This window comes from Buteo buteo, chromosome 20 (genome assembly GCF_964188355.1).
Source record: "Buteo buteo chromosome 20, bButBut1.hap1.1, whole genome shotgun sequence".
Classification (NCBI taxonomy): Eukaryota; Metazoa; Chordata; class Aves; order Accipitriformes; family Accipitridae; genus Buteo; species Buteo buteo.
Window position 1 is genome coordinate 2216563 of NC_134190.1, and position 13570 is coordinate 2230132.

Sequence of the window (13570 nt, forward strand, 5' to 3'; positions counted from 1 at the left end):
TCTTTAATTAACAACTTCATACGGTCTCTGCCTAATTAAAGTATGTTATTTAACGGCTTTTCAAAATCTAATTGAATTTAGCTTGCTGAGACCATGCTAAGAAATGTCACTTAGGCACGATGTCTTTAAGTGGCATCTTCAAATATCATTGATGTCTTCATAAAAAAAAGTACCCAAGTTACTAAGTTTGGCTGTACTGTTCGCCAAAATAAGCTCTGTTTTTGAAGCAGAGCTTGTACTTATCAAAATGAGACATGTACTTACTAATTTGCTTCATATTTTTAAAAGTGTCCTTATGAAATTATTTTTCTGAAGGATAGTTCACACAGACTACCTGACTTTGCCAGGGCATTCTGGCTCTGTCCACAGTCAATGCTGAAGGGTGGATGGCCAAACAGACATGAAAACATATAAGTTTCATATGTTTGGTTTTAATTCACATTCAAGCTCTTAGGGATATTAAAATCTGCAATGTAGAGGTTGTTTCTAAAGGTACTGTGATTTTCTTTGTTTATTTTATAGAAATACAGGCTAGAATCTAGCTTTGGAGGTTCCCTTTTTCTTGGGATTTTTGTGTATGTACTTACAAACATATCAGAGGAAATTTAAGCCAGTGTTACCTACTGATTACTACACTTGTATAAGTATTTTGCTGTTTCTTGTCTTGGCTGACAGAAATCAGTTTTAGTAGAACTTACCACTTCTTTGGAAATTTTTTATAATGTAAAAGCTGACAGTAAGAATAGGAATCCTGTTCCTGAGTGATATAAAAAGTCCTAATGAATTATTCATATTTTGGAGGTGCTTTTAAATATCTGAATCCTGGTTTCCCATCTGTTTCTTCAAACTTAATAGATTATTTGGAAAGTGCTTTCAAAAATATCGCTTCCACAGCTACTTTCCAGTCCTGGTTATGCTTCTTGGAGGCCATGCTCAAAAGTCAACTTGAAAACCAGCATTTTAAAGCCATGTCCAGCATGTTTTTATGTCAGTATAAGATAGTATGTTTTAATGATCTACAAAATATACTTAGCAAGCTTATTTACTGCGTTCATTTGAAAGCCCTCTGCAGCAATTTGTTTATAATTCATGCATACATTTTACATACCACATCTCATAACCGAAAAAACAATGGTCTTTAATAATAGAATATATTTTTTAGAGGCAAGCTGTGTGATTTTTTTTGAAAAACATGTTTTTATTAAATATTAAGAAGCTATTTGGTTTACCTTCTTACATCTATCCATCAGACTTTTAAATTTTAGGGTATACAAAAGAAATCTTAAACCAACTAATATGTATGTAATTATAGGATTGCATCCCGTCTTCAAATCATCATATGTGAAATTCTATTTTAAGTAGTCTATACTGAATGAATGCTGTTTACATTATAATGTAAAAGGACTACAATTTATGTTTGTAGTCCTCTTTATTAGCGATAGAAAAGAAACTGGCAAAACACTGGAAAAATTGAAAGTGTAGTTGTAGAAAGTAAAAAGGACGACTTTATATTTTGAGTTCTTTACAGGATACGTGTGCTAAAATAAGAAAGATAGAATGTTTCCAGGAAGCTGCTTGCAGTCTAGATTCTTTCAGATATATAAGCCTAATATTTTGGTCCTACTAGGTTCTGCAGTCCTAATGATAGAATAGGATATTTCAGTTAGAATGGACTTACAACAACCATCTAGTCCCACTGCCTGACCACCTCAGGGCTGACCAAAAGCTAAAGCATGTCATTAAGGGCATTGTCCAAATGCCTCTTCAACACTGACAGGCTTGGGGCATCAACCACCTCTCTAGGAAGCCTGTTCCAGGGTTTGGGCACCCTCTCGGTAAAGAAATGGTTCCTCATATCAAGTCTGAACCTCCCCTGAGGGACGCAGCTTTGAGCCATTCCTACATGTCCTGGCACTGGGTACCAGAGAGAAGAGCTCAGCACCTCCCTCTCCCCTTCTCCTCCCCTTGAGTTAAGATTGATTCTTAACTCAATCCCCAGCTGTTTTGAAAGACCTCTCTCTGTTGTTCTGATTCTGTTGTCTCAAAATCATGTTAGTATTACAGCTTTGAAAAAAAAAAAACCAAAAAAACCACAACAAACCAAACCCCGACCAACAAACTACAAACACTTTGTATCTACCATTTGTATCTAGTGTAATAATAATATGTATTCTATAGCATAGCATATAATAATATAATATGCTATGCTATATTAACAATGTATACTTTATTATATTAACATATAATACTAATACCTCTTAATACATTATAATATATAACAATATATAATTATATATATTGTCTTTGCAAAGACAAGAAACCAAAGTGATTTCAGCTGAGTCTCTCTTTAAAAACAAGTATGAATTAGGTTATGTGTTTAAGAACATCCTTAAATGTAATTTTAAATTCCTAACTTTTAGTAAGCTTAAAGCTTCACTTCCACAAAGTTGTGTTATATTTTTTATTTGGCCACCAAACACCTTATAGTAGTTATGACCATTCCTAGAGGTTTAAAAATACTCTTTCATTTGAAAGTAAATGAAATTCACTGAAAAAACCCCAAACTTAATGCTTGGAAGTGTTCTGGTTCATTCTTCCCTTCAAAATGTTAATTTCCACAGTCTTTATTGAAAAGTTAAAATAATAGGTAGTTGAGAGACCAGATAGCATCAGCCTTTTGTAGAGTCTCTTAGGTTCATAGCCCAAGTGCTTGATTCTTTCTTCGAACTGTTCCAAACCAGGAATAAACTTCACCTGTCCTACTGTCAGAGGTAACCTACCTAATCTGTAAAATGGGCACTACCCCCATGAGATTTTAGAAGCCTCTTCTCTTTTTTACACTACTGTGTAAGACTTAACCAATCTGCCACAGCCCATTAAACTGTCCCTGATATTCACCTGATAATTCCTGTTGCAGGCGGGCTCTGCTGGCATGATGTGATATGAAATTGAGCAACATAAGACTTCTAACATGGACCTCTTTCTTTCACCTAGAGACATAGAAATGATAGGAGACCTCCCAAATAGAAGCATAGGTCATGTTGATGGCCTCATAACACAAAAATAATTTTGTTAAGCTGCCCTGGGTAGTCCCTCTTCTATTTAATATGTCTATATGTAGAACAGTGTAATCAGAGTTCATGCAAGCACTTAGTATTGCTACTCTTTGGCTGATGGATTTTAATTTATATTCAAAGTTCTGTGTAATATTAAAATCTCAGATGTAGACATTGTATTTAAAGGACGCCTTTTTCTTCAGGTTTGTGTGTGTGTGTAAACATGCTAGGAAAAACTGCAGCACATGTTAAGCGCTGATTATCACACTTGCATGTCTTGTATACGTACAGTGCTGCTTCAGATGTTTTCTTCACCTTACGTTTTTATATTCTTATCTTAACTCTGGGTCATCACAGTCTTTCTCTGAAGATGACAAGGGAAGGTAAGTTCCACAAAGCACTGTATGATTCAACTGTGGTTTCTGGAAACTTGTTTGCAGTTGTTTTGTCGAGTGTGGGATTGATTGAACTTCTGGGCCATTGCATGCATGGTAATTTTGCTGAAAAGAAATGTTTACTGTTTAATAGTCTTATGTGTATGTTTTTATTTTTTCACTTTTTAGGTGCATTGAATTTCCATCCCGATGCTGCTGATTCCACTCCAGGAGAAAGACAATCTACAGATATAAACTGGGTAAATAAAGATAGGAAAGACTCTAACAGTAATCAGAATAGAAGTAATTTACCATTTCCTAGTCTGTCTTCTGAAAGAGGTACAGATTATGAAAGCTCTTCCGCAAAGCATCATGGCTTTTCTAACCCAGAAAGTCAGTATGGGAATTCTGAAGACTTCCACCAATATTTTGGTACCAGTAAAAGTTTGAAGAATCGCAACTTGCAGAGCCAGAGATGGCACAGATCAAGAAACGATAGCACATGTACTAGAAGTAAGATAAGGCAAAGTACTGTGGATGCTGCTGCTGGTCCAGGAATTTCCGATGCTGCAGTAATACCTGGGAGAAGAGCACCTCCTAAGGGATACAATGACTTTCTCTCCTCAGAGAGTGACAGGGAGGTACCTAATGCAGATAGCAGAGGAGCAAAGCCAAAGAAAACACATCTTATGCACGCATCTGGAAGGGGTTTCAGGGAGAAGGGAAAGCAAGTACATGACCGGGAAAAGAGAGTGAGCTCTAAACAGAAAGTAGAGCTGTTTGAAAATGTTCCGTCTTTGGATATGACTCAGTCTGACTCTTCAGAATCATCTGTTGGAAAGGCATTCTGTGATGCACCTGTTGGTAGTGGGGATGAGCAGAAAGGCTACAGTTACATAAACAAAAGATATCCCCGGAAGCCTGTGTGGAATAAACCCCCAGCAGAAAAGGAGTGTCAGAAAAGACATGATTCTCACCGTAGTAAAAATACAAAAGTAGGTAAGAAGTCTTCTCTTGCATATACGCCAAAAGATAAAAATGAGAGGAAGAAAGAGCTCTCTGTTCACAAAAATGATGAGAACTTGACCAGTGAAATCAGGCATCAGTTGTCCGATTCTGTCAGATGTAATGGAAGGAAGTTCCTTCTGAAGGGGGATCAGGCACCTGCACTTCATTTCAGCTGGACCCAGTACTGGAAAAAGCAAAGTGATGTACCAAAAAACAAAGAAACTCACACAGGTAAGCTTCCTAGACTGTCCTGTACTCCTGTATTAAAGATACAATCTTGAGTAGTTTAAACTGCCTTCACATTTGACTAGCTGAAGGACCTTATTATTTCATATTAGGTCAGTATCAGTTTCAGATGGTAGAATTATATGTAGATGTGTGGTTTCTGAGCGGGGAGGTGTTCTGTAAGTTTACTAGGGAAGAACAGATTTTGTTTATAAAGTTGTTTTTGTTTTACTACCAAACTGCAAATGATTGCCTTGTTAGGCACCATGTTAAAACATGTATGTTGCAGGAGTGGGGAGTAAAATTTTGAGCATTCTGAACAATGGGACTTGGAGGGACAATCTTAAAACTGATTTTTGCAGAGTAAGTTTTCTCATGTTTTATGTAGCAGTAGGAAAATGCCAGATAGAGGAACTCTATTCTGCTCCTAACTGGATTCTTTGCTCTTTTTTTTTTTTGCAATGGTAGTATTAAAAGGTAATTAGAAATAGAAAAAGTCTCTGGATACTATTTTGGGAAGCTGAGAATAGAAACAAGTGCCATTGACAGTGTAAAGCAGACCCACAGGTTTTGACTGTTGGGAGTGAATTTTGTGCCAACTTATACCATTAGGGACTTAAAACATTAAATGGAAATCAGCTGAATCTCTTCAGTGCCATGGTGCTAGTTTCTGTTTCTAGATAACCTAGGTAGCTTTTTCTTACTGCTTTAGATAAGCTTAACTCTGCACTGAGAAAATAGTCTCATAGCACCCAGCAGAAGTCCTGTTTTCTTTCAGAGGCAATAAGGAGAGGGTTTTTTTTTTGTCCCCTTCCAGTTGAACAAACAATTAGAATTATATTTAGTTGTTTTTTACAAAGCATCTTAACCTGATCACCTACTGCCAAGAATGATAGAGAGGGGTAGACTAGTTCTTATTACCTTAACTGTGGTATTGAATCTTTTGAAGATTTTTGCATCTCGGTGTCTCTTCTCTTTCAGAGCTGAGAAAGCAGTAGTGTAATCAGGAAGCATAAGATAGCTCCAGTCAGAAGCTTTGTTCCCTTAGGAGAAGCTCAAGGGTCAAGATCTTCCTTGATCCTTTCTAACTTAAACACATGCACTTTGATGCTCCTGGGTTCTACTTGAATCATAAAATTAAAGATACCTCAGTCTTTCTCCAAGCATTATTATTAAATGAAAAACATCATACGCAATACGCAGGAAGAGAAGTAGTAATCTTTTACGGGGAACTTAAGGAACTTCCCCCTCCAAAATGGCAGTCTGTCTTTGCATGCTTTAGTTGGGAGCTATTTTGGAAACACTATTTGCCACTATTTTCAGGGGACTTAGTCTGTGATTTTTAACTATTTATGGGATAGCTATCCTTTCTGAGTATGGTATAGCTTTAGTCTTCTGGAGAAAAGTAGTATGTTTTAAGTGGGGATGCTTTCTTTGCAGCAGGTAATATTCATGCGGTACCGAAAACAGAAATGACTGTTCGTTCTAAAACTTGTGGTGCTTGATGCAGCAGGGTTGGAAAAGAAGCTTGAAAGTGCTTATATCTTATTATGGAGGGGAAATGGTGTTAACACTTCCAGGTTTCCAGGCAACCATGGGCTTGCTTTCAGTCATGTGTGGTCCAAGCACATTTTGAATTGATAGTCATTTTTCTTTTGTTATTTTCATTTTTTTGTCCTTCATTATGAGTTTTAACTTCCCTTGTATTGGCACCATCTAAAAATGGTACATTTTTACACTTCAGGCTTGTAATTAAGATATTTTAAAATTCTGTGGGCATAAATCAAATAGCATTTCTAAGGTGTATTTGGTAGCCTTACCGCAATGGGGGAGTTAATCTGGCAGAACTGAAGTTATGTGGTGCCTTTGTTATGGTTGCACATCTAACTGTGTTTTCAGGCTGCTTTGTCTTTCACGTGGAGTTCTTGCTTTATTTTCAAAGTACTTTTTCATGTTCTTTCGTATGGCTCAAAAGGCCCTGTACTTTGACTATTGTTTCCCAGTAATTCCACTCCTAAAGCAGTCAGTTTGAGGGCTTTATTTCTGTAATCCAGGTACTTCACTGTTAATATTTGTTGTGTGGTCTTCCAGGAATACTTGAGGATGGGAATTAAATTTAGTTTTGGCTGAAACTTCTGTAGTTAATCGCTTTAAGATTTTTGGTTTAAACTTTATGCAAAGGTAAATTTTCTGTATAAAGTGATGAGTAAAGTCTCAAACTTCTGCAAAGTTTAAAACTATTAACTAATTTGTAAGATCAGAATGATTGCTACTCATCAACAGGAATTATTGTTGCCACTTTTGTGGGAATCTTATACTCCTTTTCCTGCTCTGAAACTAGAGAAATGCATACTGAATATCAAACTGGAATCTTCTGGGATTAAACTAATACCTTGCTTATAGCCACACAGGAAAAATAAGTTCTGTTATAATTTAAATGAAATCTTGGCATTTCACTTGAATTTTGTTTCTCAGCTAGCTGATGTTTAATGCACAAATAATATATTTTATTTGCAGGGTCATTGATTGAACAGCTGACCACAGAGAAGTATGAGTGCATGGTATGTTGTGAGGTAGTCCGAATCGTAGCCCCAGTGTGGAGCTGTCAGAATTGTTACCATGTATTCCACCTGAATTGCATTAAGAAGTGGGCACGATCACCAGCTTCACAAGCTGAAGGTTGGTATTCTCTCTTGCATACACTTTCTCTCTCAAATATATATAATAGCAAAGTTCATGTGTTTCTTATGTTGGAAAACTACTTATAAATATTGTCTAAGGTAACCAGTAAGCTGTGAACACAGGAAGTTTTAAATAAAAAATATTTTTTTCAGTGTTCTTTGGATGCTTTGTATAATTCTCTTAATTGTTTTGATTCTTTCTAGTATTCTAGCTAAAAGTAATTTCCAGGTTTTGATAGATAAGTGTAAGATCACTCAATGAAATCAGTGCATCAAGATGCAAAGCTCCATGGCTGTGTTTTTACACACCAAGAAATGTCTCATCTTCTTTCATCTGTGCTTGGCTGAGCAGTCAAACATAAGAAGCACTCCAAGCATTAGTTGTCTGCTTTTACTCAACCACTTCTTAGTTCTGTTCTCAGATAAAGTACTCCTGAAATGTCACAGATGCCATGCAGTGAAATGAAATTCAGAGAAGACATAAAGCTTCTGCCTTTGTCATTAGCTTAAACTGTTTCAGATTCTTTGTGTTACACCACTTTCTGAAACTCTTATACCACTACATTTTGCTTTTTGAATGCCTTGGTGTAAGTTAAGGCTGAATTGCAGCTTCTCTGCTGTGTTCAGTTGTGTGATGTAGAAACACTCTGAAGACTGTAATGTTAACCTTGAAGTAGGTTAATTTCTCCTGCACCCTGCTTGTTTAGCATTTATCATTCTTCATGTCTTTCTGCCTCTCTCTGGGCAGACTGAGAAAATGTAGCCTGTCAGCTACTTCCAAATGTTTGAGAGAAGTTCTTACAGGCTGTAAATCTCTTGCAGAAAGGATTGGTTGCAAGGTTCTTGGATTTCTGAAGATGCGTAGACAGACTTCTGGGTAGGGCTGGTCATGCTTCATATTGACAGTAGAAAGGAAGTTACAAGTATCAGCACAAGATTTGAAACATTAAAGACATTGGAATGTTTGAGAAAGGAACAGAATTTTGGGTAAGACTGAGATCCTAAGCCAAACTGAGAATGACTGCTGAGAACCTTCATCTCCTAGCTGCTTTTCTGTCACCTTCTTTGGAGCTGATTTATCTCCCTGAAACAGCTTATTGCTCAATCAAAAGAGTATCTGCTTGTGTAAGGGAGGTTTTGCTTATCGGTCAAGACAGTGACCTTAGATGCTTGAATCGTGACCGCATTTCAAATACCCATATCTTTTGGCCATTTACTTTTCTTGTAAGAATTTGTGCACTAAATAAGTTACTGTATCCCATGTATGAGAGAACTTGAGCTAATCATTAGTTGAAATTAAAGATGGTGGCCTCAGTAGAACTGATTCCAGAGCTCCAGTAAGGACACTGATGCATATTTCTTGACCTGCAAGGCCCTGCTACCCTATCTTGATTAGAACTTGTACTTCAGAGTGTATTTGTTTTATGTTGGGTTGTTTCAATGTAGATTCTACTTTTTAGGCTTTGTATAATGTTGAAGAATTCACTAGAACGCTAGCAGTAATTATTGTCTATAGACAACAGAGAAGAGAAATAGGATGCTGTAATCTACCTAACTTGGTAATTGGCTGTTTTTCTGGAAGAGGAAAAAGACCTGGGTTTTTTCTGGACATGATTTACTTTAAATTTGCTTGATTCTGCAAATGTTATAATGAATTCCAAGAAATCTTATCTAATCTCAGCACCCAAACTTTTCACTGCTACATTTCACTTCCAGCCTAGTGAGAATGTTTTGTTCAGAAGATCAAGTTTGAGCGTTCATTCTTTTATGTTTTTGAAGCAACTGAATGTTTTGGTGAGAATGTCCCTCCATTTGGGGCCTTACAGCAGCTCTTATTTCTATCACACATAGTAGGAGGCTGAAAGTATCTATGTGTACATAATTTCTCACAGTTTTTTGTGATCATAGCATTGCATGGGAGAAATCCTGAATACTTGGATGAAGTAGATAATATCCTTGGTGGGGTATCTTCTCACATTGTTCCATCTTCCAGATCAATAGTAATGGGTATCTGTTACGAGGGAAAAGCAGGTGCAGATCCCTCAGGGATGAGGCACAACACTCACCAAGTGAAAGCTTTGGCTTTAATGAAAGGGTAGCATTACCACGGTGGGAGTTCCAGGACACCAACACTAACCAAATGGTGACCCAACGCAATGGAATCCTGCTCGGGAGTGAAGCTTAAAGGAATGCACCGCAGGGATGGATAATAAAACCTGTGCCAATTAACATGTTGTACATATGCAGTGTTCTGTTTTGCTCGTTAGTGAACTTGATGATGTAATGCAGGTGCTGTTCTCCAAATTCTGAGATCTGCAACTGGCTGTCAGGTTGGCACCCATATAAAGGTGGGTGCAGATGAGGGGGGGGGGGAAGTGAACTGTCCTGGGTTACTGTGTCAGTGAGATAAGATGTGAGTGGGACTCTACATACTTGGGTGGGAAGAAGCAAAGAACTCTCCTAGGCTACCATAACAAAGTCTTCTCACAACCTATGGTATATCTCTTTTCAGGGACTCTTTCCGATGTGTTTTACTGAAGGTGTCTTCCCTCAGAGGCTTCTTTGCCTTCTATTGTCTTGGCGGTCATCTGAAAGATGACTTTTTTAGTTTGGCCAAGCCAGGTGAAAGAACCTCCTGATTTTCTGTGGGGAGTCATAGGGCATTGCTCTGTTCTTGCTCTGCTTCCGTTAGACTTGTGGTTGACATCCAACATTCAGTATTTCTACAATATAGACTGTCAGCAGCACTCAGAACTAGAGAATGGATTTTCATTGTGTATTGGAGATGTCCTGGTCAGGAGGAGGTGCTCTGCTAGGCATTGCTTTGCTGTTATGTGGAAAGATCCTTTTCTGTAAGGAAGAACATAACTTCCTCCTGAGGAAGCATTTTTACTAACAGTTTGAATTATGTCTTGGAGGAACGTGGCCTTTAGAAATTGCACAGCTAAGGTGAATCTGACAAAAATACCTGCATTATGCACAAGATATTTTATAAAGGGGAAATTGTTGTCTCTTGCCCCCTTCCTTCTTCTGCTTCTTTTAAAAACTGATGCTTCAATGGTGTTTGACTTGTGCCCTTACATTGATGGAACAAATGTTTAAGGCATTTGCTCCCCTCTTTGCAGGGAAGGTAGTTTTACTGATATTTTCATTTTGTTCGGAAGGAATGGAGATATTTGAGTTATTACAACTGTATTCTGCTCCCTGTGCTATCCCTGCCCTCCACTTCCAGATGAGCTAGTGGTCTGTACCAATCCGATATTGGCCTCTAAGATGGCTTCTGAGTTTCAGTGGTCAGAATATGAATCTACTTGCTTTTTTTTTTTCTTCTTTTCCTTCTTTTTTTTTTTTTCCTTAAGCCCTGCTATTCAAGGGCTGAAGCCATTCTGTGTGCCTTGGATATTACATAAATGTTGTCACTTTTTTGTTACTGGGACAAAAGTTTTAGATTGTGTCTGGCCGAGAAGTCAAAGAAGTAATTTATTCTGATACAGATTATCTCATTGGAGAACTGCATAAGACCTTTTAGAAATGGTAACGTGAAACTGCCAGTGTTGATTCTGGTGTATTGTGCTAAAGTGACTGAAATCTTCTGTTCAGAGTTATTTTGATGTACCTAGCAATGTCTATATGTTGAAAATTCCTGCTGTACTGCTGCCTTTGGAAACGTGGCCTTTTAGCATTCACTATTCCAGCAGATGTGTTTGGATCCTTTCTTACGTAATCACCTGTGACTCATCGAGGCAAGCATGTAAAGAGGAAAGTTGCTTGTTTGAAACTGCATGTAAAGATCCCTAGTCTGTATATATAATTCCCAGCTCTTCCTACTCAAGTTTCTTTTGGGCCCCTTAATCCTTTAGGATGCTGGAAACCGAGGAGAGTGTTCACTGTGCCTTTATGACAACAGGTATGCAATAGGAAGGGCAGGGTTTGGGGCATGCTACCACAGGTAAAGATTGTTGTGGCTGAAAGTGCTACACTTAGAGACGCTTGCAATATGAAAGTGTGTGGAACAAATTTTGGTAAATAATTACAAGTAAAGAATCTTTATCCCAGAAGGAGAGGATAGCAAATACTAAAACAGTCTCTAGTAAACGGGAGTGAGGTGTGTTGATTTTGCTTAGACAACTGTCCTTTTGGTGTCTTTGGAATTCTGCCTACTTTGCTCCTATTCATGAGAAGATTGATGAGAATAGAATGTTCATTCTGTAGGATCATCCTCATTCTCACTTTCTTCAGTAATCAGGATTTGTAAGGAGTGGTTACAGGACCACTCCTTACAAATGTGGATGTCAGGAGTCATCCTACTGTCATTCTATCCTACTGTAATTGCATCTGAATCCAGGAAGAAAACTTTTATTTCTTGTATCTTTGGAGGAAAGCAACCATGCATGTTCCTTGTGGGTGGAATGTAGTTATGTCTTAGAGGAGCAAAGGATAATCAATGATTAAGAACAACAAAATATATCTTGAAAGGCTGTTTTGCATTGTGAAAGGTTGCTGTTTTACAAGGACCTTCACTATACTCTAGAGATACTGTTGCTCGAAGGGGACTACGCATCCTGCTCTGGGAGAGATGGTGATAGAAGAGGCCTTCTGCTGGCCTGCTCAAGCTTTGATGATAGGCCTACCTTCACAGCTTTTGAAAAATGTAATGTGGAATAACAATGAAAGAAATTGTTGCTGCTGTAATAGTTAAGTGTACTGTATGAAGGAATCCCTTAGGGTTTAGCATGCTAGCTTTGGGAGGAGCCACATAAGGTGCTGACAGCTTCGTCAGCAGATACCCCGTTCAGTCCCCTGCTGCCAGTTTTTACCTGTAGCTTTTAACACTTCTGAGATGCTTCTTCCTGAGATGTTTCAGTTTGTAGCAGTCAAATTAAAAAAAAAAACAAAAACAAAAATCTTGGTCAGGAAATACAGGTTGGTCTTGAGCATGAATATGAGAGTATACTCCTTGTGCTACTGTCCTACAGCTGCTCAGCCTGTAACTGTACAGCTCTCTGCAGTGGTCTTGGTGGCACAGTGATCTGAGCTGGGATAACGAGGGGTATGAATAGGCACAAAATTTTGAAAAGAATAGATGTGCTTTAGATTTGCAGTTAGAATCATAGAATCATTTAGGTTGGAAAAGACCTTTAAGATCATTGAGTCCAACCATCAGCCCAACACCACTATGCCCACTAAACCATGTCCTGAAGAGTGTCAAGGCAGTCTATAATCTGGATCATTTCTGGTGTGTGAAGATCATTACCGTTGTGCATTATGATGGTTAACATAAGAAGTCTCCAATCCAATTGATAGCGTAGCGAACCTAGGTGTGCCTGTCATTGCAGTGCAGTTGTCTTGTCACACATAGAGTTTGCTGTTTGCAATCCCTCCTGCATTCATAACATGAAAAATATAAATCTTGGTCAGATTTCTTCATCGCGAAGAACAGTTCTAAAATCACAGCTTTATTAATTTACCGGCACTGAATTGGTTGGTTAAGAGAGACAGCAAGAGCTAATGAGTTTTTTTATACATTTTAATTTTTGTATCTATCTTTATAGATTAAAAAAAAAAATCTCTCCTCCCTGCCCCTCTTTGTGTTCAATAGTGCTCTCACACTGGTATCCTTCATAGCCAGATATATACTACATTTGGGAAACATCTTCATGAATGTCACTTTCCTTATGCTGATGTTCTTTACTGCTAACCAACACCCTCCTGAAATGCAGAATCAAGAAAACTACAATTTAATAAAATACCAACTTGAAAAATAATGTCCTAGTCAATAGCTAGGTATTGTCACCTTTAATTAAAAGTAGGTTATTCTGGTTTATATAGCACTAATCTATTCTGGACATGAAGCAATACTAAATTGGTCTTCTACAAGATGTGTAAACTCATCACATGAGAGGATAACAAAAAGGAGAATACAGGTAGAGCTTAAGACTTTAGGTAATTGTATTTTTCTCACCAATTTCCCACACTTTAACACTTTTTTTCTCACATCTTTCAATATGGTGAAGACTTTATATTCTGGTAGAACGTCTTATAACAGGGTACATGATACTAGAAAAAGTGCAATTTTAAAATTTGTTCTTGCTTCTATATAAAGTTGGAGCTTGGTCAAATGAAGGACCACTGCTGTGTTTATCTTGATACTGTATAAAATGCATTTTTATTAACCTGCTTTCTCACCACTTCTGACTAAATGGAAAAATTTAGTTTGGTTGCAGCT

At 37.7% G+C, this 13570-nt stretch overlaps 1 protein-coding gene across 4 annotated transcripts in view; it reads left to right on the forward strand.

Moving 5' to 3' along the window:
* NFX1 (nuclear transcription factor, X-box binding 1) overlaps positions 1-13570 on the forward strand; it is a 72075-nt gene that overhangs the window by 4570 nt on the left and 53935 nt on the right. For all 4 annotated transcript variants that reach the window (XR_012653774.1, XM_075052351.1, XM_075052352.1 and 1 more), the window contains exons 2-3: positions 3620-4669; positions 7181-7342. Coding sequence is in view for 3 of the 4 variants with exons in the window: in XM_075052351.1 (XP_074908452.1) it covers positions 3620-4669; positions 7181-7342 (1212 nt within the window). In the remaining variant the exon portion in view is untranslated. The remainder of the gene's footprint in view (positions 1-3619; positions 4670-7180; positions 7343-13570) is intronic.